Genomic DNA, 26790 nt, shown 5'->3' with positions numbered 1-26790 from the left:
ACGTGGAGGCCACACACAATATTAAGCCTCATTTTGACCCGTTTAAAGGACATTACCTCAAAGTTTGTTCAGCCTGTTGTGTGTTTTTCCACTTTAACTTTGTGTGTGACTCCAAATCCAGTCCTCAATTAGTAAATACACTTGATTTGCATTGATGATTTATGTGATTTTGTTGTTGGCACATTCAACGTTGAACAAAGTATTGAATGAGAATATTTAATTCATTCAGATCTAGCAAATGCTGATTTACTTTTTTGAGCAGTGTATATATATATATATATATATATATATTTTGGTAGGTAGGTAGTATATATGAAAATCATTAACTTCTATGCATTTTTAGGAATACAACATTTATGTGAGTAATTTCTGGCTGGTCACCTCTAGTTAGTCCATTGAATAATAAACAAAAACGTTTTAATCCAAAAACACTTCAGACACATGAAGAGATATCTGTTTTGTAAACAAGCTTCATTGGAGAGGCTATTGCTCCGATTGGGGGTTAAGTTAACTTGCAGTAACCAGTAAAGTCTGTAACATGTTTGCTATATTTTAACATGCATCGTCTACATATTTGTTTACATAGTTTTATGAATTTTTATATAAGTATTTTGATTACCTGCAGAGAAGTAGTTGTTGAATACAAATGCTGTTCTTTATTTTCTTGTTGTTGTGGGAAAGAGGGTCACAACAAGCAAAAATGAATCACGTCATAAAGGGTTTAACATTTCTGATTGAACCTTTTATTTTAGTTCTTCAGTTCAAATAACTGCAATAAAGCTAAATGAACAGCAGACATGTGTAAAGTGTCTTTTCTGGAAAAGTAGACCTCCGTAACCAACATTAAAATGAAAACCTTGACAAACAAGTCAAATCCCCATAAGCAGCTTTAGAGTCTGTTTTAGGACATTTACAAAAAATACAATATGAAAGACATTTTTTTTATTTCAAAAGATATTTGATCAATGAATTTGTTCAAATTCCTGTGCAAGAAGTTGAGCAACTGTTTTTGCCAAGCGAAGATAAATTGGCTTTAATCAGTTTTCCTTGCTATTTCTATTTGTTCCCTCAAATATATAGCTGAAACCATTTTGCGGATAAAAAAATCTCTTTCCTCTTTAAATCTAAACATCCATTTACTCTATTTTGCAAGAATTTCAATTACTCTCTGATTAATCATTTTGGTCCTATCCTTGATTCTTCTTCTAAGGTGATGGTTTTTCTAACTATCTCTGTTAAAATAAATCTGTCAAAGAGCATCCTTGTAAGGCCATTATATCAATAATTAGAACCAGTTGATTCTCCAACCTCCGGTTCACCTTAGTCCAAAACCTCCCACTTTAATACACCACAGCAGCCAGCACACTCAGCTGATCTGCTTCATCGATGTAAAATACAGAGATCATTACTCGGCTAAGCTATACTACAGACCCTCAGAGTGCAGAGTGTGAGCACATGCACATGCGTGCACGTCCATTCATAAAGTGCGCTCATCTATTTGTGCATAAGTTCATTGGCCCACAAGAGCGTAAATGGTCATCTGTGTGTGTTCAAGATTTTGTGAGTGTAGGCGTAGGGGGAACCTGATCTGATCTGTGTGGGAGGAACCAGTTCCTTTTCCCCCCACTCTCCACTGTTCAGACAGACGGCCTGCTAGAGAGATCAGACTCTCAGACTAACTGGACCAGAAGCCATTAGGACACAGTAGACACGGAGCACTTTTTTCAAAGCTGTTGCTTTGTTCCTAAATAAAAAAAAAAGAAAGAAAAAGCTCTTAAATCATCACGGGCCAATAATAAAACAAAAATGTTTAAGACTAAACACACATTTGTCAAATCATTTCAACAGGATCCAAAACAGTACGGGCCAATTACACTGAAGGTTTCCTGAGATTTCATCTTTTATTTTCCTGTCTTCTCTCTTTTTGGGGGAAAAAAACAACTCTGGCACTTGAGTGTGAGGGTAGTTCAAGCATAACATGCCAGAACTACATTTTGTCTTTAGTGTGAGTGATTCTCCAGACTTTATAACTATCTTTAGTTCAGGTTTTCATTAAAACCACTTTTCCACATTTCTCTAAATATTGCCAGAAGTGCCATCAGTATTGATATAATATTGTGTTTTTTTCAGCATATATCTGCTTTTCTCCCCACTTCGAATGCTTGGTGAATCCTTTTATGATGTCTGGTACCACGTCTGTGGTGTCCCTCAGGGAACTCGTCGGCATTAAATGTGTGTCTAAGTCTTCGGCACTGTCTAAAGCGGTTGGTTTTTGTCAAAAGACACAAAATGAATCTGTTTTTTTTTTTTTTTTTGGGCACTTTGGTCTTTTGCCGTTTCTTAGTCTGATCTTTTTCTTTGTAGGTCTGTGTTTCTTCACCAAACACTCAGGCTGCAAAAAAAAAAAAAAAATAAGGTGGATACAAACTCTAAGAGCTTTATAGTGTTGTTACGAAAATTAATTAGGAAACAGAAACAATAGCTGAATTATGGTTAAATAATCTTAGAAGAATCCCCTAGTTAAAGCTTAATTAATTGTGGACCTGTCATGTGGGTTTAGTTTTTTTTATATGGGTTTAGGCAATATTATCAGATCTAAAGAAATGTTAAAATTAATGAAAATCTTAAGGTGCAAGGGTAATTTTTCATGATAACTCAAGTGAAACCTTAAGTTTCTATACACCATATAAAGATGTAACTTTTTTTTGCCTACTGTCTGATATCAAACCAGGCTAAAAATTAATTTTGTTATGTCTGTTTGGGTTATTTATGAAATATTACTATTGACTAAATTCCAGAATGATGAAAAAGAATTTCTTTCTTTAAATGAATAAAAAAGTAAAACATATACAGATACCTTTGCCTTAATACAATCCTATTGATTTTTTATTTATTCACTAGAATGAACTCAAAGTATTTGTATTACTGAAGGCACACCAAGCAAACATTAAAATATACTGCTTACTTTTGACAAATTATAAAAAATTTCAATTGAAATCAACCAATCTATCAAGGAGATAAGGTGGAACTCAACATTTCTGCTTCACCTCTGAGTACTCATCCTAGATATCTCAACATCCCTCTTTTATCTGTTTAAACCATTACAGGCGAATACAAACAGCATGGGAATTTCAGGTTGTTACACCATTCAGGATGGAGGAATATTCTGTATCCAACAGATCAACATGTTCTGTTTCAATCTGTGTAATCTCAGCCTTAGAGCAAAGGTGGAAAATCTTGTGGAGCACTTAGGGACACAGAGACATGTCCTGTTGTCTGTTACTATAATAGAAAAAAGTGACCAACCATTGTTATATTTGGAAGAAAAGGAGGTTTATCTTGTAAGCCTAAGAACTCCATGCCAGCTACATACAATTTAAAAGCAGTTCCACCAAATGAGGTCTGTATGTACTCTCTGAATATGAAGAAAGGTAAAAAGGATGAAATCTGAATATATGTCTTTCTTTATTCATGTCAAAATCCTTTCTTACTAAATTATAAAAATATTAATCTGATTTAGGGCTGCTCAGTGGGGCAGTGGGTAGGACTGCTGCCTTGCAGCAAGAAGGTTCCAGCTACAATTCCCGGCCCGGGGTCTTACTGCATGGAATTTGCATGTTCTCCCTGTGCATGCGCGGGTTCTCTCCGGGTACTCTGGCTTCCTCCCACAGTCCAAAAACATGACTGTTAGACTGTTAGGTTAATTGACTTGCGTGTGAGTTTGTCTCTGTGTTGCCCTGCAATGGACTAGCGACCTGTCCAGGGTGTACCCCACCTCTCGCCCGTAGACAGCTGGAGTTATGACCTCCCGACCCCAGCTGGGATAATGTGTGAGGAAAATAAAAAATGGATGGATGATCTGATTTAATTTCAGGCATGTAGAAATGCAGAATATCTTTGAGGCCTTTTTAATTGGGATTTGTAAAGATCTGGTTTCAGCTGTTTACCAAAGAGTCCCCCAAACACCAATCATGTTAAATGTCCATCAAACATCTTTTTTACGGCTATGTCCAGTTGTTGAATTTATTTAGCCCCGAGGTCCAATCCAAGTTTAGCCCAAACAAACAGGTGGAAATTAACCCTTAGTTTGCCATTTTAATCAACCCAAACAACCTTTAAAACCTCTTAAGATATTTAATTTTGTATTTTGTACCACAATTGTTCAGATAAAAGCCACAATCACTTTCTGCCTTTATTAGATGAAGTTTAGCTTGGGAAGTGATTTGTCATTGATAAAGAAAATTGAACAGAACTTTGAAGAAGATACAACAAAAAATACATCCGCAAGAGAAGGTGAAAAATATCTTATTTATTTTACAAGAAATCTCAAAATCTTTTCAAAGGCTGAAAAATATAGTTTATAGTGTAAAAGATGAGGATGGAAAGATGGACAGACAAGGTTACAGGAAGGTATGCACTGTCAGGATGAACACACTGGAAAGCCATCACCAACCAGATTCTGGCCAGTGGCACTCCAGGGAGAACAGAGGAAGAGCAGAGGAGGAGAACAGAGTACAGGCATGTGGAAAGGTAAAAAAGAGGACAGCAAAGGGACAAAGGCAGATGTCCAAGTACCCATACCTGCAGATGCAATTTTGCAACCCACTTCAGCTTTCCTCCCACTCCTTCTCTTTTGCTCCACTGTTTCTCCACTTCTTCATCCTGTTTTTCTCTCATCTTCAACTTTATTTTAGATTTTTTTTTGTCATTAAAATCTTTATTTAACCAACATGCTTTTGCAATATCGTTTTGACCAAGGCACAGAGTTGCACAACAACATAGCTGTTGTAAGACAACAAAAATGACACATTTCTGCTCAGAAATCCTTTAGGGAATCACAAAATAGCAGTTTTAAATTAAAGGGCAAGTCTAAACTGAAATATAATCATAAGAAACATTGATTATATTTATGTAATAAAGTTATGCCTTAAGTTCACTCCTATAAAAGATTTTCATAGGTTCATTGTCTCTCATAGTGGTAAAAGTGTCCCTCAAAAACCACTATTTGGTTTTAGAAAACATCTGCATGCCATCATAAATTCAAAATGGAAACTTTATAAGCTTTATTGGTTGGAACCAGCAATTACTGGGGCGAGATTTGAAAATACAGTATAGGCCTACTCAGAAAAATATGATTGACTCCCAGATTTAAAAACATTTTATTAGTCAACTCAATTTTCTTTTCCCTTTCAAGGATGAATAAAAAAAAAAAAAAAAAAATAGAAAGAAACATTACCAGCATAGTTCCAGCATGTTTTCTGTGATGCTACAAACTGAGTCAGTAACCAAAGCCTGTAATTGAAACAATGCAAAATATCAAAAAAATGCCATAGTTTGTTAAATAACACACTTTCATTATATATTGTTATGTTACATAAATATACATTTTTATATCAGTTTACATTTTAATAAGACACAGCTTTGAATGAATACAAATTTGTAAGTTTTTAGTCATCATGTGCCATGATTTATTAAGTACTTATAAGATTTTGTACGGTCCTGATAGGCAGGTGAAAATCCATGGAAAGTACTGTTCATGATTCCACGCTGTAAAACAAAGAGTTTGTATAAAGTAATAGAAAAAGGAAATATTAAAAATTTCCTTGCAAAGGAAGAGGAAGTGCTACAGAAATCCTTCAAAGGTCTTTAAAATGCATCAGAATCTGGTTGGTCTTCCAGCTGCAGTGGTTGTTAAAAAAAAGTCCCATGAAGCCCCATCTTGAACATTTTGTCAGTGTGGTTTGTCCCTTGACGTTAGCTTCGGATGCTTGTCTTCCTGTCTCTGTCTTTGTTCTGCAATAGAAAGAAAACATGGTCTTATATCATCTAGAACTTCAAGGTGTACAAAGGTTTATTCGCTTTTGTTCTTTTTTTCTTTTTGGAAAAAATGAGAGAAAGTGTGATAAAAGTAAAACCAGAAAAAGTAATTTTTCAAGTTAGTTAGTTAGTTAGTTACTCTAACACAATTGTTCTATGTCCTACCCTGCTAATATGCAATAACTGTGTTAAAGTAAGAAAAGATTTTTTTTTTTAAGTAAATGCAAAAAATTGTTGCAATATTTTTTTCAGTGCATGTCTATCATCATCTTCTGCAAACGTTCAGATCCAGATGCAAACAATCTCTAACTTAAATGTTAACCTCCAGCAGGAGGGTTCACGAACTTGCTCTTCCAACAATTTTACAGTCAGCTGTGGCAGCAGAATAAGGTTTTCTATAATCAATGCGGTTTTCTTGGCATTTCGCTTCTGGTTGCCGAGAAAGTAAATTAGCCCTGACCGAGTGCAGTAAACTCACAAACACATTCCACACAGTAGCAAAGCAACATTAGCTGTGGTGGCCGAGAGCAACGCGCGTTTATTTGATTCAATCATAGGCTGAATGAACTATGACATCATGAGCTGATTTATGAGTTCAGTGTAAGACGATATATTCCTCATTTATCTGTGGTATCGGAACAGAGGAGCCCTGATTTCCTGGCTGGTGAGGAACCTTTCTCTATCTGGCCAGGAAAATAACATCACTTTTTCCCTCCTCACCTAACCTCTCCCTTGCTGACTGCTCAGACCATCCACCGCTGGCTTTTCTAGCAGAACTCAAAAGATTTTAATTAAGTTATTTTTCAGTTCAAAATGTAGTTAATCTTTACTATGACATAAAACAATTTAGAGCTGATCTAATGTTGTTAAAACCTATTGTCTGGCTGTTGATGGTTTTATAATCCTCAAAAAATCAAAAATCAGATCTCATTCAAATTTTATTTGGCTAAGGTTATAAAATTTTGTGCCAAAAAGATTTAGGGTGTTTTTTTTTATTACTCTTTGCACTCTTTCCCTTCTCATATCTCAGCTAACCTTCTCTACCGCCCCCCTTGGCCTCCATCTCAACACCTGTAACACATTTCCTGTATTTCAGACAGAGCCCAAGGTGTAGGTGTTTGGAAAAATCCATCTGACTGACATCAACAAAAGTGGGTAGGTATTTGGACGGGTATCAGGTGGTAATCAAAAGATGAAATCACAGGATTTGGACTGGAAATGGTCCTCCTACTGATTGAGGAAAGTATATCGAGACGCTAAAACGATTATTGGCGATCTATCCTCCAGCTGGATAGAGATGAGTGTTGCTATTAGATACAGATAGAACCATTACTAGTTGGCAGCCAAAGCAAGTATCAGCAAACATGAACAATAGCATTTAAGCTGCATTCACAATGCAGCCTGCAGTGACCAAAATCCGATTTTTTTGCGTCTATGAAACCTGTAGCTGATCTTTTCAATACAGTCTGAACAACAGAGACCCGATTTTTTTAAATGTGACCCAGGCCACCTGGCTATGTGGTCCTAAATCCAATACCTATCTGATTTTTCAAATCGGACCTGAGTCTGAATGCCTGCAATGTGAACATAGCCCTAGTTTGCATTTTCTCTGTCCACACATCTTTTTGAATAACAGAATAGCTGCTTTATCTCACCCTGTTTTGACACTATTTCCTACAAGAACCAAACTTTCAAAAGTTCACCAAGTTCATTGCACAATATGCTCTACAGAACCCTAATAACCTCATTTCATACCAACCATTTCAACCTACAACCTAAACATAAACTACTCTTTCTACAAAATAAATGATACAGTGTAGATTTATTTTGTTCTCATCTCAAATAACAAAGAAATTATATTGTATCTGATATTTGGCTTCCTACTAAACTTGAATAAATTAATTTATTTCTGTACACAAGAGCCCTTCATACACTGAGCTGATCGGTGTTTCTCTCATTCTGTCATATCTAGTAAATATTTCACAAACGCCTAATTAAAGTTACATTTTGACATTGTCTTTTGAGATCTGTAAGCCTAAGGAACCGACTTTAGACAAGAATTTGGTTTTTAAAAAAACGGAGGATATTTGAAAAGAATTAAAGAAGGAGACGCAGCATTTGGTTTCTCCTTAGACCTTCGATATCCAAAAACTGTTGGCTCCTATAAATCAAGAATGAAAAGCATACTGCTCAGCCTTGAATCCAAGATTGCTTTATTAATTCATTTTAATCCTTTGTTACCTGTTTTTGATTAATAGTGACTAATAATATTTGTATTTAAATAAGATTTGATGTATTTATAATGTTTCTATTATCATTGAACTTCTGGTATTCTGGCATTGCTGTTCAAATGATGCTTTACCTTGTTTTATCTGCTTTTTGTTAGGATTCTTCCCTCTGTTTAAGTTTATTTTTAGTTTCCTTATATTTGTATTTGTTTTCTAACAGTGCTTGGTTCTTGACTTACTCTTTGTTTCCTTTTTCCTTGGCTTCCTTCTAGATGCTTACATCCACACCTGTTCCTTGTCAAACCATTAGTCCAGTCTTTGTTCTATCTCCTATATATACTCTCCCTGTGCAGTTCCTCAGTGCTGGTTCCTTGGTTCTTTGGCCCCATGAGTTTTCCCCTGAAGTTTTCTGGTTCCTTGTATTTTTGGATTTTTGCCTCAGTTAATTCATTAAATCTACAAAATTCACCTCTGCCTCCTCACCCCTGCATTTGGATCCTCAAAACCTCAACCCAACCGTGAAAATTTTCTGCTCCTAACAGTTTTTTTGCATCTTGAACCTTAAAAAAAGAATACTTTAAAGAGTTTTCTAAAATATTAGACTTTATGTTTAGAAATCTGCATATATCCTTTACTTATTTCATTTTGGCACTAACTATGCATGAGTAAATCAGAATTCACTCCATGTTGCACTTTTGTTTTTCCTTATGGCAGCAGATCAGAATACCAGTGGTATTTCATTTCATTGCTTGACAGTTATGCGCTTTTTCTTTAATTAAAATATTTTGCATTGTACTATTCTGATTATCAATAATGACAGTGATAACAAATGGAATATGTCATTAAACTTTAAACCAGAAATGGTTATTCTGCTAATAATGATCTGTTAACAGGGAAAACCTATTGAAGTTGAATACATAACTAAAAAAATGTAAGGTGTTCATTTGTAAAGTTTTTAGGGGTGAAAGTGCCCCTTATATAACCTTCTCCATAGAAACCCCCTGAATAAAGGATAAGATGTGAACCTCTTAGAGACCTTATAGACTCAGTTGAGTGTGCCAGTATCAAGCAATTTGTACTTAAACACTAAGTGTAAGGCAGTGGGCGTCATGGGATTTTAGCCAAGATCCATTTTTTTTTCTTTTTGTTAGAATGAATTTAACACAGCCTGGGAAAGTCTGGCCAAACTGCAGCACTCCTGTTATCGTACTCGCTTCCCAACACAAACTATCAAACCAACAGCTGCGAGACACAAGTGCAGCCGTGCTCTCCCGTGTTTGCTGGAAAGGGCTGTGGAAAATTGTAGGCATTTATCACAAGAGGGAAAAGTACACAGGTTTGGAGAAAAAGGATACACTGAAAATTTCGATTTAAACCTGCGAGCTGAAATTAGCCGATTTAGGAAATTACAAGAAATTAGGATGGAATCATTAGAGGAATCATCCAGTGTCTGGTGGTGAGCAATCAGTGACAGCTTGGAAGCACAGCTGGAGCTGCAGAGGCAGGATTTTAACTGGTTTAATCCAAACAGGAGGAGGGGTCGTCTTTAGGCTGGCCTGGTAGTCAAAACAATCTCCTAAAGACTGATAGGTCACGGTCAGATGACTCCTCAGTCTTCTCTCTTTCCACACACTAACACATGCACATTGACATACCAGGGCCTCCCCCGAGGGTGATTTGTTCAACATTAATAAGATTACCTGATGATGTTTGCTCAAGATACAATATGAAGATTTCACCCTCCTAAAATAATATTATATTCCCATTAAGGTAAAATCCGCCTTTCTTAGCCTTAATGTGAAGACACTAAGACCCTCTTTTAAATATCCTATCAGCTCATAAATTAAAAATTCAATGTATTCTTTGCAAAGCTCAACTCTGCTGATTCTTTACCTATAATTGTGAGTTTTCCATGCACGCTCTCTTTTTTTCCTGTCTTTAAGCTCCGTCTGTCAAATAAAAACATCTAATTTAGTCTTTGGCTGCATGAGGACAGCACTGACTAGTTGGAAAAAATAATTCCACTTGGGCACATGCCTGCATTCGTATAAGGACATTGGTATTTCGCCATGAAATAAAAGCTGCTCATAGCCTTTTAGATTATTAGGTGAAAATGTTTAAGACTTTGTCAGCGCCTCCACTGGCTTATATAAGCTGTTCTGTAGTTACCCTCATAAATGGCTATCAATTAAAAAAAATAACACATTAGACATTAAAAGTGAGCTAACCAACAGACTAAAAGTCCCAGCTTGCCATTATGTGGCTTGGACGTAGACACTGGCTGAATCCTAGTATCAAGAAACCGAGGTTTTTAATAGTTACAGTTCGGAAACTGCTAAAAAGAAAAGATGCATACCATTCCTACAATTTAAAGTAATTTCAGTGAAATACCAGAAAAAAAAGTGTATCGTTTTTCAGACTATATTGGATATTAAGGTGTGACTAATTCTGATTTTTTTTTTTTTTTATTTGAACCATTTAAGCTAAAACTATACAAGTTGTAGAGTCCTGGATAGAGATTCTTCATGGAAAAAGATTTTTTTTTTTTTTTATCATCTTATTTGCAAAATTAATATTATTTTTGTAGCTTTGGCTAAATTACTGCTCTGTGTAGAACAGCTGGTTGAATAAACTCAACTAAGCTGTTTGGAATAACTTTGCAACCAGTCAGAGTGTAGACTGTAAGTAACATATAACACCACAGACTATATAAAGAATAGATAATTTAGAAAGTTATTCTTTCTTTCCTCTGGATCATTTCCTTCCCTAACGTCTGCATAACCTTTAAGAAAACAAGAATTAAAGGTGAAGTTCATTTGTAGTTGTACACAGAGTGTGTGTTGCTTTTCTTACCAACACAGCTCAAAATATAGAAAAGATATCTTCATCAGAATATCTTAGAATGCAATACTTATAAACGCAAATTGATTGTCATTCCAAGAACATAGAGCTCCTTCTTCGCCTTTCAAGAATATATTCTGTGAAAAACACAGCTGGTAAAGAAAAGTGACCAAGTGATTTATTCATTGCATATTATATTATATAACCAATTATGCAGTCTTTGCATCGTCATCTGATCTATTATATAGCCCTAATTTTTTGTCATTTTTGCTTCCAGAGATGTTACCCCACACTCTGACAGTCTCCCTTATGATTAAGCAAATAAATGTTGTTTAATGTTTTGGTTCAGCTACTTTAGACAACTTATCCACTTTTCCAAAGAAGATGACTGCACAATTTTCCTTTGTTTTGTGGCTTAAGAGGCATTTTTACACCTTTATTAGGCTTAATGTTATGCAATCAAATGTTTGAAATAAAAAAATCAAACTGCTGAAAGGTGTGATGAAAACTAACAACCTCCAAGTATGCTCCAGCCACTCTAAGCAATGATTTAAAGCTATGGCTGAAAAGTAGCATCTCTCCACCTGGAAAGATAGTTCAAACAGCTAAAATCTTGTCATGCTGAACTCGTATACTTGTGGTGCTGTGAAAAGAGCAAAAAATATAATGAAAAGAATGATATTTTTCATATTCTCCTGATCAAACATTTTACGGTTACTGCTTGGGTTATTCGGTGCTCAATCTGTGTTTTCATTTCAGTCTAGGAGCAAAAATCACAAATAAAATTGAAGATATCTTCTGGATATTTTTCAAGCTGTTGAATGTTTCATTTTATTTGAAGCACAAAAAGTAACAAATGTACATTTTTTTTAGATTATTGTGGTCATGATTATTGAATTTGTTTTCATATTCTTCTTTATGATATCCTCTTTATACAACAGCATGTATTTTATTACCACTCTATTTTAATGTTTTAATGATTAGAACAAACTCGATTTTGTTTTCACTTGGTTCTGTCCCATTATGCGCATAGCATTACTTATCATCAATGCTAAGTTCTCTGCCCTGGAACCGCTAATTTGTCATTAGCTTCAGCAGATATTGTTTTAAAAAACAGCCTAATTAAAATCGCCGACTTCTGCTTTCCTGTTCGCTGTGTTGTCGTTCTTTCTGCCTGGCATAGAGCTCTGTATTTGTGTTTTAATTTGCCCTGCGAGCGACTCCATCCCTAAAGACCAAATGACAACAGAATGATAGTTTTGCTAATAGATTTTGTTATCTGACCCGACTTCTTCTGTCGGTGTTGAATTAGGGGCTTTAACTGCTTCCATGTGTGCTGCTAATATACAGACGGCTCTGCATCTGACCAAGCTCACACATGCACATGACACACTGAACGTGTGGGAGAATACATTGAAAAGTCAGCCGCAGAATATGAGGTTCGCCTGATGCACCTCATTAGCATAGGTTGCAATAAAAAACATGGAGGCTGCTGCTCATGAGACACAAACCATTAACTTCAATTTAGATTCCAGTTTTATCAGTTTCATCTATGACACTGAAATATCCGCATCATGCATAGGAGTGAGGTGATGCGTTTTTTCCAGGGGAAAGCAGACTAATATTGAAAAAGCTGTAAGAACCACAGCCATTAGCCTGCTTTTGAACACGTCCCAGCCATGCATTTAAGCTCTCTATAGGTGCACGCTTCATTGGGCCTCCATAAAGAAGCAAAGTGTAGTTTCAGCGCAGTCTAAGAAGCAAACGTCCAAACTGGAGGATAAATAGCTGAGTTGATTATCCCGCTGACTTGTTGGCCACCTTCCTCCCCGTCTCCGTCTCTTTTTCCAAAACTTCCTACCCACCATTAGTTCAGAACGTGTTGAAAGGAAAGTGGTGATCCAGAGCTCCTCAGCTATCATACAAGGTTTGTTTATGCAGTCTAGATAGGAGCAAAGAGCTGCCATCTGGCTGACAGAAAAAGGGAAACAGAAATAAAAGGCTTTTATTAAAAAACTCTCAAGAAAGGTTGTGGACTGTGTAGAAGTGTGCGGCCACATGTGTGTGTATAGATGTGTCATTTGTGGAGGTGTGAGTGTAAGCAGAGAGGGCGTTCCACAAAGCGCGGTTTCCAGGCTCCTTTACCATCACCATCAAAGCTCAGCGTCAATGTGTTTCTAATAGCAGCCGCTGAATTAAACACTGGCTGCACTGCCTCAGCAGAGGATAAATCATTTACAGAACAATTAGCTCATTTGTTTCTCTGCACAGTTCTACCAATGACTTCCAGACACAGAAAGCCAGCCAAGGGAGGACATGTCTGTGTGTTTGTGAGGTTACCATGTGGGCAGAAATATGAAAAACACTTCAATTGAGTCATCAAATAAATAACAAAAGCTTTTGGTTATTGCAAGTCTCTTTGATTAAGTCTTTATTTGCTTTTATGCACAGATAAATGGAAGCTGTTTTCTGGTTCTGCCATATAGATTTTGGTCTTCTTTTCCTTTTCATAGACCCACGGATCACTTGACATACAAAACAGCCCTGAACAGCCAATAAATAGCTTGTGATATCATGAGCACGCGCATCATGCTGCATTTGTTGCGTCTCTGACTTTGAACCTCTCCTTTTCATTTTGAGAAATTCCCTCAAATCATAAATAAATATGGGCTGTGTCGTAAAAGGCCAATAAAATCACCCATTTCAAAAGAAACAATGGTCTATTTACAGCAACCACACTATAAGTACCAAGATAATTGGATATTCTCCAGAGTTTTTATGTCCTCTCCAAACATGAGACTTCTATTTATTCCTTAAAAAAGAGCTATAAAAAAAACCCTGATACTGGGTAAATTGTCTCAACTTGTAATATAGAGATTTAAAGGAAAGACGTTCTCCGCAATTGCAGTCATTGGCAGACAAATTGCCACTTTTATTTTCTTTTGCCATTAATTAGAGCTGACCCTCTTCCCAATTCGGGCCAATAGAAACAGGCAGCATTTATGGAAAAGGCTGTAAAAATATACTGAGTTCTGTGCCCTTAAACCAGAAGCAGACAAATTAGCATGGTTAAAGTTGTTTAGTACGGAAAGACTATCTGAAGTACCACCTGTCCCCCCAAGCTCCCTGCCACCAAAAGCAAACAGGCTTCTAGAAAAAGTCTCGGAAAAGCAAAATGGTTCCTACCGAGATTTCAAGATGTTTATGCAGCCTCATAAGCTTCCACACATCAACAGATAAGATCTGAAGGGAGAAAACCAAATCCATGAGGGGCCCACGCACCATCTATGGCATTCAAAGGGTCCACTGAGCCTGACACTGTAAAAAGCTATAAAGAGCTTTTATTGCAGCAATATAACCTCACACTGATACATATGATGCATTTCTCTATTAGTAAACGGGGACAGTTTGACCTGCCCTTACAATACTTTTTACAATCTGTCTTGGCGGGACTGTCCAACTTTGTGTGTCACAGCTCCTGATTGAACTGATGCTCTGGTTGAGGATAGAGCCGGGGTTTGATGAGCAGCTGCTTCTTGTCTTGTAGCTGTTTCTTGACTTATGATATTCAACACACATCTATTGTTTTAAGGCTGTCCTCCTGTGTCCCATTTTAAAAAAGAGAAATTGGTCTTTATGTCTTTGTATATTTATACTCAAGGAAAACAGGAGAGCCTGGGTTACTGATAAAAAAATTGTTAGTCTGATTACCCTAAAAGGAGCACATTTTAATACTCTAGGAATTAAATTAACTGATTTAATAAAAAGTAAATTTGTATTAGTGGTGCTGTAGCAAAAAAGTTTAGATCAAAAACGTTACTTCTTCTGTAGTTGTGTGTTTTGGATTGTGAGCTGACTTTAGACTTCAGACACCTGACAGTTGTTGTGAGCGCAGAGGGAGATCGCCTTCACAGGATATGTGCATCAATCAGTTGGACAGCAGAGGGATTCAAACAGCTCCTCACTTCAGGGCCTTATCCTTGGGTCTGTTCTGATGATTTACCACATCCCCCTTTTCAGTCAAAGCAACTATCAAAGCCATTAGTACTAAAATGTTCGTCTGTCCCTGAACAGATCCGGGCTCATCGTTCAGGTTTTCTTTTTATGTCTGTTCTAAAATTATAATTAAACCTTTTAAATAGTGTGTGATTAAACTATTAAAACATGCAGATTGTAGTGGTACCTTTCAATGCATTTATTAGACAATTAGAAAAGTTGATGTTTTATACTTTGTGGAAATAACGGCTTCTTTAGGAGCTTTAGAGGTGTGGTGTCAGTGTAGATTATTGGACTGTATTATAATAAAAAGGATTATCCTTATATCTTAAAATGATAAGTATTTAACTGGATGTGAATCAGACCTCTTTTTGAATCAAAATAAATTTACAGGATTAAAAGTTTTCCTGTGGTGCCTGCTTACCAAATAGTTTTTAAATCAAAGTCACATTTCTGCACCTGGACGCAAAAACTGTCATTAAGTCCGTTGAGCAGTTTTATATTTAAGAAGCTAGAAGGAAGTTGAAATTAAACTTGCAACCTGCCAGTTGACAGACATTTAGCCATCCACTGTCCCATATCAACATGTGTGTATTTTGAACTATATGTGTCAGATGAATAAAAAAACTAAACAAGAAAATCTTTTATATGAAACATTAAAGAATCTTTTGTTTGTGTGTTTTTTTTGCAATGACTAGATTGCATCTTTGTTTTTATATTTTTTTCCAATGCAAAGTTATCTGCCCATAAGATGCTTGTATGAAAAAAACATTAAAAAAAAGTCTTATTTTGTTTCTATTTCATGTTTTCCTGGATGAGTTCAGGCAGATTAACAAATCCAATTAGTATCCACCTCATCACATGGCTGAATATTTAACATGTAACGCGGTGTGCAGCAGTCATTAGGAACATGACTGTTTGTTTTGAAACAGTTATACTGTAGTCACCCATAATTAGAGGAAATGACTGTATACTTTTCTCACTTTCACCTTCTCCTGCATTGGACTGGAGTAACTGAAGCGGCTGGTCTAAGCAGACCTGACAGCGGTGATGAACCTCAATAACTATAAAAACATACAGAGAAAGAGCTCTGAACAGAAACTCCCCTTTTACCTCTGCATATCGTCTGCTTCCCTGTAATCACCAGCAGCCACTCTGCCCTTCAGCCCACTTCAAAACACTCCAGAAATTGAGCAAATAAATATTCCAACTTTGTCCCAATAACACTTAACTGTTTATATGCCAGGGGAGAATACAGACTACTCAACATTTAATAATATTTTCAAAAGCAGTAGAACATTTTTTTATTTGGAACGTATTTAATCATAATTTTACACAGTCCAGATGTGAGATCTTACATCACCTAAAGTGGAGCACAGGAATTTATAGACTATCCATTCTACACCTCATTATTAAGGATAACTTTGTTAAAACACAAAGAAACAACAATCCAGAGTAAAGGTTTTTACATCTAAAACCTAATCTTTTTTTACTGTAGTACACCATCAATGCCTAAACACTATTTCTGCTGTAAATATCAGTGATGTCGTTCATTTAGATTCCTGCCCACATAAACCCTCCCGCTATTAAAGTTATTATTGCCAACAGTCCGATAAACACAGAGAGCTAAATGACAGGCAGTCACAGACACTCTTTGAAGGTCAATTAAAACCTCCACTTTTTAAAAAAAAGTTGTGGAGGAAACCTTTGTCCACGCACGAAAAACAATCTATCTATGTAGAGAACATGCAAACTGTAGAACACCTATCCTATAGCTTTGAGATAAGATTACTAATCTGATATTGACACATTCTGTTTAATATCCAGTACTAGAGAAATATATTGTTTCATAACAACATGCAGGAAACCAAAGACACATCCAGTGCTGCTACACTGTGGAGGCGCCACAGTAGATCCATCCTTCTAGTTCCTGTTGCTCATTTTTGCTGCTCCCCACAAGCTCAGCAATTTATATCATTATTTGTTCACTTTCTAATCTGCTCAGTATGTATTTATTTATATGTATGTATATCAGTTCTCGTGTCTGCACAGATATTTGTGGCCAAAATGATACGTACTGCTAAAGTTTTTCATCTATAAACCAGACTTAAACATACGTATACTATATACTATACATTTAACTTGAGTATTTATTTTTTTCTTACCTAAATATCTAGTTTCCATAATAAAGAAAGTTGTTTTCCCCCTTTTTTATTTTGCTATACATTTCATATTTGATTTATTTTATTTTTTTTACTTTCTAAAAATTTGTCTGCGTTCACCTGCAAGTTTAATTGTATCACTTTGCCACTTTCACACCCAAATTTACCCACAGTGGGACACTAAAGGTATTTCTTATCTTTAGTTGCAGAACACTCAGCTTGACAGATAGACCCCCTTTTAAGGTGATCTTAGTCATCTAAAATAACTAGAAATGAAATATCTCTATACCCATTAGACTTATGTTAAATCATCGTTACACGTGCTGTTGTTTTTAGAGCATCTATGTCACTAAATTTAACTCCCCTTGTTTAACTGCATCCGAATCCACTACAACTACTCAGTCATATCTATGCCCACCAAGAATGGAGTAAACATTTCAACTTTCCAACAGGTAAGGACATTGCTATAAATTCTCAATGTTAGTTGTTGGTAAATTATTCCAGCATATGGACAATGAGCTGATTTGGATGGTACATATTGATACAGCTTCAGTATAAGTTAGGTAAATAGGACATAACAATCTACAGTACAAACACAATAATCATCTCAGTAAAAAGTATAGGTGGTTAATATTTACTAATACAGAACATTTTCAGTTTAGATGAAATCCATCTACTACTGGACAGCCACATTTTGATATAGTCACAGAATCTAAAAAAGTGTCGGCAAAACCTTTTCCAAGTCTATATGTCAGATTTAAAGCTACAGTGTGTAATAATTACAGGGATATACAGTCAGAATTGTAATATATTATACATAACTATGTTATTTATCATCATCTACGAGCTCAGCCTCTTAACCTTAATATTTGCGTTGCCTTAGAATTCGTTATTTATAATTACATAGGAGCGGGTCTCGCAGCCATGGAGGCAGACATCTTTGCGCTACGGCAGCGCAGAGCCAACAAACTAGCGATTGCGAGATCGCCCATTACGCTCGAAAGAAACTACGGCAAGTTGAGAGAGATGAACTGAGACGATACTGAACAATAGATGGCAGTATTAAAATTATCTATGTAAACAAACCTCATCACTTGAGAAGGTAGGTGATGAAGACATTTTGTCCCGTAACGCTCGCCGTATTGTTGGGGGGGAGAAGCGGGGGGGGAGATGTTCATGTTGCTGCGGTCTGCAGTCTGGACGTTAGATGTCGCTGAAAATTACACACTGTAGCTTTAAGTTGGTTTTACTTTACTAGGTTAATGTAGTTGTTTTAAAATTGTTTCTTTTACCAATAATCAGCTGACCAGATGGGTTTGCTGGTCCAGCCCATAGAAGTCTGACCTAATAGCAGGGATTTTAGATCACTTTTACAAATAAGTTCCAATAATTTAGTGGGGACCACATACCCAGGTCGAACAATAATTAGCACCTTTCACACATGCAAATTACTCCCAGTGAATTACTTTGTGCTTTTTACACTTAACACAGCAACGGCGTAATGGATGTCACCTGCAGGTGGCAGTAATACAAAGGATACAGCCTTAACTGAAAAAGTCAACCCCAAAGAAGAACTTCACCCAGAATTTATGTATGTCCAAAAGCTGATTAGTAATAACAAACAATGGATTTACAAGCAGGGGTTCTTAAGGTTGTTAATAGGGTTATGAAAACAGCTGAAAGAATTCAACTAGAGGATGACCTTGTAGTACAATTTTTTTCTGTGATGCTGTTGTTGCAGAGTTTAAAGGTATAGAGGCCGATCTTTTACTTCCGGGTGGATCATCTAAATAAGTGGTCCTCCTAATTGTCAATCATTCTGGTAATATATTTACGTAAGGCCGTCCTACGAGCTCGTGTCAAGTCAGTTATAACTGGTATATATGTTCTGGATTTATTCACACGTCCATACTGGATAATGTATTAAGGCTTCATATGGATAACATAACAGTAAAAGAACTCAGGAAAAGGGTAGTGTGAATGTGTTAAGTTGGTAATATTGGCCCATAAAGACAAACTGTTTTAAATGAAAATGATAAATTGTAAGGGCAGTCAATGTTTAATTCAAATGTCTTCAGTTTGAATAGATTAGCTACGGCTAAGATTTGTGAACACTTAGCAGACCACCTGTTAGTTGTTCACCTCTCTGAGGACTTCCTATTTTATTTACAGAATAAACTTACTGCAATATGATCTCTTTCTGTTACAGGTAATAGATCCACTGGGTTTTCCAGGCAAGGGTCCAAGGGCCCACACCTATTAGGGCCCACCCCTGTGATTGAAACCTTAGGTTCTAGTTTTAAATATGAAAGAAGCAAATAAAAAGAAGCAGACTTACAGTGTTGTTCTTACATAACAGATCTATACAAAGGGTCAGGGGGCAGTTATGAAAACAATAGTAACCTTTGCCTCCTTTATCCAGCTTTCTCTAAATTAATCAAAACTTAACTTTCTGATTTTTGAATTAGTCTGAATTGTAGATCTGCATGGATGAAGGTGAGCTTAAGAAACACTTAATTACACAAACCAGTGAGTTGCACCACTGTGTCTGGAGTTCGACTGAGTTTTACAATAATGTGGCGTAAATCTGTGGACAATATTCCCAATCCCCTTCCAGTAACTTGGATCACATAGTCCTCATTTGTTTTTCCTCACCACTTTGAGGGCATAACCAAGAAATAAATAAAAGATGATGATTATCATGTGGTCTCACTTCATCAGTCGAACATGTTTAACTCACAAAAGAACAGTGGGACTTTTTATCTCGCTATAATGGGAACCAGTGTAATGTGACTGACAGCAGGTAATGAGGGATTTTGTCAAAGTGTCCGCATTCGAGTGCTCTGACACCAGAAAGTTTAAAAATTGTTTTCTGCGCAGCAGGCATTTACAGCTCGGTCATGCATCTACAGCACTGGGCTGGCAGCCGCAGATACTGTTACACATTTCTTACTGACAGCCACGACCTACGCTGGGCTGATCGATATGCAAAGAGGTAGTGGCGGGGGAGGTTGGGGATTGGGGTCAGGTAAAAACTGAGATTTAAAGGGAATGTGGATGAGAATAAAGGAGGAAGGAGGTTAGCAAGAGGGGGGACAGACAGAAAAAAAATTTGTAGTGAAAATAAGATTGGGCTCAGCCCGGTCTCTCCCAGCTGACGGCTTCTTGGTGTGGACATCGAGGACGTCTAGGCTTTCAGGCGCACAAGTTCAGAGGGTGAGGCAAAAGGGGGAAAGGGGGGACTCGCGCTGCTGGGACTCCCGTCATCCCTCAGCTAAAGGGTCTCTGGGTTTAGACACTGAAGAGGGTATTAGCTTTCACACACTGCTGGGGTAACAGGGGAGTCTGCCAGATGTCAGCTCCTTACCAATAAATCCTGCTAAATGGGCAGCAGACCCGGTTATAGAGGAAGGCCTGAGTGGACGTCAACTCTCTATCATTCGCCGCTCTGTTTGTCAAAACCAGAACTGGGCTCGTAAATATTTGATTTCACTCAGCTGATGGCAATCCTTCATTCCCTGTTATTTCTCATCAGAACAGTGACTTTCTTATGGGAGAGTGTTCTTGATTATGTCAATTTCCTGTGCTGGATCAGTCTGGCAGAAACTCACACTTACCGAGGTTCACCTTTTTGCTTTAGGTCTTTAAAAACGCATGCGTCTTTTATATTAAGCTTTTTTCATTAGTTTTTGTATCTGTATAAAAATGTAGCAGCAGTTACTTTTGAATGACTTTTGGTCAAAACTTTGTCATTTCCTTACAGTTTTTTTTTATTTTTTTTATCTTACACACTGTTTTGGACAGATTGAAAACACTCTTGGTGATAAATCTTCTTCTGTATGAAACCTCCTGTAAACTTTAAATTCCTATTTTTCATGGTTGTCTGAGTTGCTGAGGAAAGACTTGGGTCCCCCTGAGCTCTCTCTAACTCCTGTGTCCGGAAAACAATCATGTATATGGAGTGCAAAGGATTTTTTAGAAACCACATTGAACTTTAAAGACAGCTGGTCTTATAAAACCAACCCCCAGCAGGGCAATATTGCACGGTTATTCACCCTTAAAAGTGGACTCTAAACGAGGTTGCACTTTTAAAGAACCTCAGGGCTGCTGAGGTTTATTGGCACAGTTGCTGATCTCGGGTCAGGCTTTAACACAAAACTGACCTCACTCAACGGCCCTCCGCTATGACCACCCTGATCTCCTTATCATTCCAGTCACAATGAATACATTCTGATTTGACCTTCTCAGCTGATATCTCTCACACTTGCTGTTTTTCAGCTCACCATTTTCCTCTGGTTGCTGAGGCAGAAGGTACAGATGTGCTTAGGCTGAGCCGACTGGTCGGATCCTCTGGTGGGGGAGGAGCTGACGTGGAAGAACGGAGGCGAGGGGGCGTGGCAGGGCTGTCCGTCATGAAGACCTTCGCCAAGGAGCAGCACGTTCCCCAGGTGGCTGATGTAGCTGCTGGCCAGACGTAGCGTCTCGATCTTTGAGAGTTTCCTGCAGTCCGGAAAGATTTATTAAAAACAGTAAGAAATAATACTGGTACTAAACCTACGGTAAAAAGTTTTAGATATCAGAAATGTCTTCATTGTAGAATGTTTTATTTACTGCTGGAAATAACAAATGCTTATTCAGATTTACAAACATGAATGAAAGCTGTGACTCCATACCTGTCGGCCGGCTCAGTGGGAATGAGCGTGCGCAGCGCCGTAAACGCCGTGTTGACTGAATTGGTGCGATCTCTCTCACGTGCATTGGCTGCGGTTCTCTGGCGAACTTCCCCAGGAGGAGATGAGCCTGGGGGCCCCAGCCTGCCCGTCAGGTTAGAGACACTTACACCTGCACTCCCACACATCTTCCTCTTTCTGTTCACCTTGATGTGGAAGGCAGACTGGCGAAATGATGCAGAATTGGAAGAGTTGCTGGTTCGGTCCTCAGAGCCTGACCCCTCGCTGCAGTTCTCATCGTCGTCTTCTGATAGGAGGCCGATGTCTCCATACAAGAAGCGGCCGGCTGGAGGTGGAGTGCGTAGCATGGCAAAAGTCATTTTTACCTTGATGAATTCGGCAGCAAAAAGCAGTGGAGCTCCCAACAAGTGTCAATTAGCGTTTGACAAAGTGGGCTTGGCTTATAACCCTCGTTAGTAAAACATCAGCAGGTTGATCTACAGATCAAGGCCAGAAAAGGTCAGTCTTCTGATCTGTTGCTGCAGGTGCATTCAAATTCCAGCTCTGCACTATTCTTCTATTATCTACTCAGAAACTAAAACCCATAACACTTCACATCACCAAAGTCTTTTAAAATCTTAAGTCACTCCTTTACGAATAATACAGAACTCAAAATAGCACCTGAAGATCGAGCCTTTTCTTTTTAACGTCTCTTTTCTTGTTTTATAACTTCTTTCTACCTGCTTTACTTCCAAAAGCCAAACTAGTGTAGACTGCTCTGTGCTGGCAGCTTTATGCTCCTTTGCTGTCTTCTCCCTTGTCCTTTCTCGTTGCCTGTTTGCTCCACATGTGCGTGCGGTCTGAGTGTTTCAGCCTGCCTCTGGGCTTATATTTTGAGGGAGGGCCAAGAGGACTGTCATGCTCCTCCTCCTCTGAGCCCTCAGAGTCCCTCGGCTGCTGTCTGAAAGCAGACCACAGAGACCGAAGGCAAGAGGCGAGCCATCAGCAGGAGTTTGTTTTGGCTGCATGCTGATCCTTTCCAGGGGATATCCACCCAAAAACACTGATTGCATCACCCTCAGAGACCATTTCAGCTCTCCATCCAGTTAAAATGAATGAGGTTTACAGATAAGATGAACAGATAAAACACTGTCAGCTGTTTGGAGTAAAAAATCCAGCAAGAGGGGCCAAAGGAATAACATTGAATCTGTTATAAGTTGTGACTAAAATGTTTTAAAATGTCTTTGATTTCCCTTTTTTTTATCATTTTGTTTAAGTCTGTCTCTTAGATGAATTGTGTAATAAAGAAAAATGCTTTCCCCCAAGTTTGTCCTGTTAAATGAAAAAACAGACCTTCAGTAATGGACATTAAATGTCATGTTTTGCTCAGCTACATTGTTGACAGTGATTAAGTATTGACTGTGAATATTAAATTAAGAGTTTGCTTTTCTAATTGCCATCTTTCATTCACTCTTCTGTCCTCTTATATGTTTCCCCTGGACGTTAAACCAAGGGGCGTCACATCCATTAAAGCTGGCCGATCAGACTGAGCTTTAAATAAGTTTAGCTAATGGATTAACTGAGCCACAGCCGAAGCTTTTTGAACTTCACAGTTTTTGACACTAGAGGGCCTAAAGTTTATTATTTAAATTGATTTAGATTTAGTGCATTTAACAAGAATCTAACTTGGATCATTATTGATCATATTCTGTGCTTACACCAAAACCTTCTGTCTTTTCAGATCAAGAGTCACCTGCAACCATCAGAACATTCTACAGAGGAAGGCAAATAATAATGTGGTTCTCATTATTTCTCCAGATAGGATAGCAAATCAGAAGTATCAAATCAGTAAAGAGTCCATCCGTGAGTGTAATTGATCCTGAAAATAAATACGGATGGTTTTCTGAAGGAATTAGAGGTTTCTTACAAGATTGTTTAGCAGATCTGCAGCCTTAGCAAGAAACGGCTGACCACTTAAATTGGCAGGCTAGGCAAGGAGAGTTTTTCTTTTTCAAATTCGATTCAATACACTTCAGTTCAACTGAACTGAATCTAAGTTCTGTTCAATTCAATTAATTCAAAAATAACATTATTCAAACCAAAGGGTAAATTAAATGGGCTCATTGACAGGTGTTGATAGCTGTAGGTATGGATCTTCTGAATCAGTCTGTCTTGCATCAAATCTCGTGAAGATTTTGACTGAAGATGCTCTGTTATTGTTTAAGCCTTCTAAGGAGAATGCTGACTGTCGTCCCAAATGTTCTTCATAATATAACTAATTCTTCCCAGTGAAAAAATCTCCAGAGGTCTAAGAGGAGTTCCTAGAACAGAACGAGCCTTCTTTATCAGCTTGTTTATCTTCATGATCAAATACTGTTACCCCAGCAGATGATGGGAGGAGATCACACTATCAACAACAGACTGAAAAAGCACAATACATGCATCATGCAATATGCACCATTTGCAAACATAAGTTTGCAAATGGACCTAAGTTTCCTTAGGAAATACAATCTGCTCGGTCCCTTCTTGTACACGGCTTCATAGTTGTGTCTTCAGTGTAGTTTCTTATCCAGGTGACCACCAGGGTATCATATTCTACCACCTTCATTTCTTCTCCCATTATGTTTATAGGATTCAACTTGTTTCCGTTTCTTTAGACATCTCCATATTTAGGATCAAATGATTTTATCCACACCATGTCACAAAGCGGGTCTATAATTCCCTGTACTCAGCTTCTTGTCCATCTCCAATAAAACCAGTGGCTGCAGTTAACTGAGTATTTCTGCAGTCTTATGCTGGAAGTCGGAGGCACGCAGAGTAAAAAGGAATGGTGAGATTACTGTCCCCTGTGTTGCTCCTGTGCTACCTACTATCTGTTTAGCGACTTGACCCTTCTGTTTGTCAGGTAAACTTTAATTTCTTACAAAGTAAGTCAGGCTGGAATTTGTTGAATGCACTGGATAAATCTAAGAACATGATTCTCACAGTGCTGTCTTCCTTGCCTAAGCAACAGTGGGTTTGTTGAAAGTGGAGGGAGCAGCACCTTCTTCTGATTTGTTTGAGAAAAAATGCATAGAAACAGGAGGCTTCATGGCAGAGATGGTAGATGAAAAATTAAAGGTGTGAGAGCAAGGCCTTTGGTCAAAGGAGAGCATATCTGAGCTTACTACTGAACTAAACTAAATGAAGAATAGGTCAGTTAATGAGCCTTGTCTAGACGTTTGTCTCTCTGATCATCCTTCTGCTGGAAGCCTTTGATCTTCTCCATCCCTTGGGGAGTATTGGCCTAGTGGTTAGAGCAGTGCACTTGTGCTCTAAGAAGATTGCAAGTACCTGGTCGCTCCCTATAGCCTGCACTCTGGGTTCCTGAGTGAAACCCTTAACCCTAAACTGCTCCCCAGGCACCACACAATGGCAGCCAACTACTCTGCAAGTGGATGGGTTAAATGCAGAGAGTAAATTTCCTCATTGTGGGACAATAAAGGGATTTACATCTCTGGTATTGTTCTGCTGGGGCTTGCCTTCCATCTTCTTCCTGTATAACACTTAGCTTTTTTCTCATCCTAACCTTAAGTTGCCTTTATACACTTCTAAATAATTTCCTCTCCTCCGTAATAAAGGCTCTTTTTTATTGTTTGGATCACAGGTAGTCCAGGGTATACTATTAGGGAAACAGCTCACTGTTCTGGTGGTGTTATCTAAGCATAAGTATAAATAGCCAGTCAAACCTTCAGTCATTGCATTGATGTCCTCTCCATGTGTCTGACACAGTGTACCCTCAAAACAACATTCAAGTCCCAAAATTCTCTCGATCGCACCAGAAAAATGTAGAGAGCTTCAACTTGAATGGGAGAATCCGTGAGCAGTACAGCAGTAAGTTCAGCACTGAACCATTGTGAAGGACATCCAAGAGTAGGCCATTGTTTAAAGGAAGCCATAAGACCAAAACTAGTATTTATGACACAAACCATGTGCAAAAAGGGGTTGTGTTCAGATCAGGTCCATGTTGAGCCCTTTATCATTCATGCAAAGTCTTATGTGTGATGGAAAACTGTACAAGTAAAACTGTTCATCTTCCTCAACCTTTTCCTAAAGGTGAAACACAATCATGGCATCATGCTGATGAGACAAGGAATGGATTAAGATCCAGGAGAATCCAAGGAGATCTTAGGGTAGAGGTTCACCTTCCATCATAGCAACAACCTTGAAGATAATGCAGAGATGAAATGTCTATATTAACTATATTAGACCTAAATCTAATGGAAAATATTTTGCCAAATTTGAAAAATGCCTTCCTAAGGTGTTTTCCATAAAGTCTCTGAGTGGGCAGAAATGTCCCTATTTAGATGGCAAAGTTGTTCTATACTGTGTGTGCTACTATACCACATTGACATCCAGAGAAAAAGCTTTAGTTTGTGTTTGTAACATGAAAAAATACATGCTGATGGGTATGAGTACTAATACAAGACACACTACATTAGGAGCTCAGTGTTTTTGTTAAAAAGATGAGTTTTCTTGGATCCAAAGGATGTATCTTCATCTTCATTTACTTCCTAAAGCAATATGTGTGGAAAAGAAAATGAAATATGATTGAGAAGGAAACACAAAATACAGCTATCAGACAAGAGCGGAAATCTTTGGTTTTATCTCCTATTAGTGTTTAGCTGCAAGACCTTACCATGATTTTCCGTCATTAAATCAACAATGATTAAACACTGACAGCAGATATAAAACCTAGTTACGAAGTCCAAGATCCTCAGTAGTACCTTTGTGAAAACCCTAACCCAAGCTGCTATTGCCGGTATGCATCTTCTGTGTAGTTTGGCAATAGTAAGGTGCTGCTGAAAACCAATGGCATAATGAATAATATGTGAGTTACACAATGTTACGGTCAGCATTCATCACTCTCAATTTCTCTGTCGATTTTTCCTCTTGCGTCCACACTCTCCCCCCTGACTCCCAGCCTATTTCCTTGTGTCTCAGGCGTACTGTTTATGCTGTGGTATTTAGTTTAGGAACAGAAGCCAGTGTTGGTTGCAGTGGTTGATTTCAGCACATACACAACGCACTTGAAAC

The 26790-nt window shown here is 37.8% G+C and overlaps 1 protein-coding gene across 1 annotated transcript; it reads right to left on the bottom strand.

The window, feature by feature from the left end:
• Positions 1–4332: 4332 nt before the first annotated feature.
• Positions 4333–22595, bottom strand: scxa (scleraxis bHLH transcription factor a). Its single transcript, XM_038289885.1, has 3 exons — positions 21718–22595; positions 21328–21544; positions 4333–5793 (listed from the first exon to the last, which is right to left on the bottom strand). The coding sequence occupies exons 1-3, from the start codon at positions 22092–22094 to the stop codon at positions 5755–5757; spliced, it is 633 nt and encodes a 210-aa protein (XP_038145813.1). The 5' UTR covers positions 22095–22595; the 3' UTR covers positions 4333–5754.
• Between the last annotated feature and the right edge of the window lie 4195 nt (positions 22596–26790).

This window comes from Cyprinodon tularosa, unplaced genomic scaffold, assembly GCF_016077235.1.
Source record: "Cyprinodon tularosa strain WSP-4 unplaced genomic scaffold, ASM1607723v1 ctg107, whole genome shotgun sequence".
Taxonomy (NCBI): Eukaryota; Metazoa; Chordata; class Actinopteri; order Cyprinodontiformes; family Cyprinodontidae; genus Cyprinodon; species Cyprinodon tularosa.
This window is presented reverse-complemented; position numbering and strand designations above follow the sequence as displayed.

Coding starts and splice junctions, on each gene's coding strand:
- scxa (XM_038289885.1), bottom strand. CDS start 22,094: ATGACTTTTGCCATGCTACGCACTCCACCTCCAGCCGGCCGCTTCTTG. Junction 21,545..21,717: donor CCCACTGAGCCGGCCGACAG/GTATGGAGTCAC, acceptor TCCGGACTGCAG/GAAACTCTCAAAGATCGAGA. Junction 5,794..21,327: donor TCAGCAACCAGAGGAAAATG/GTGAGCTGAAAA, acceptor TTTCTATTGCAG/AACAAAGACAGAGACAGGAA.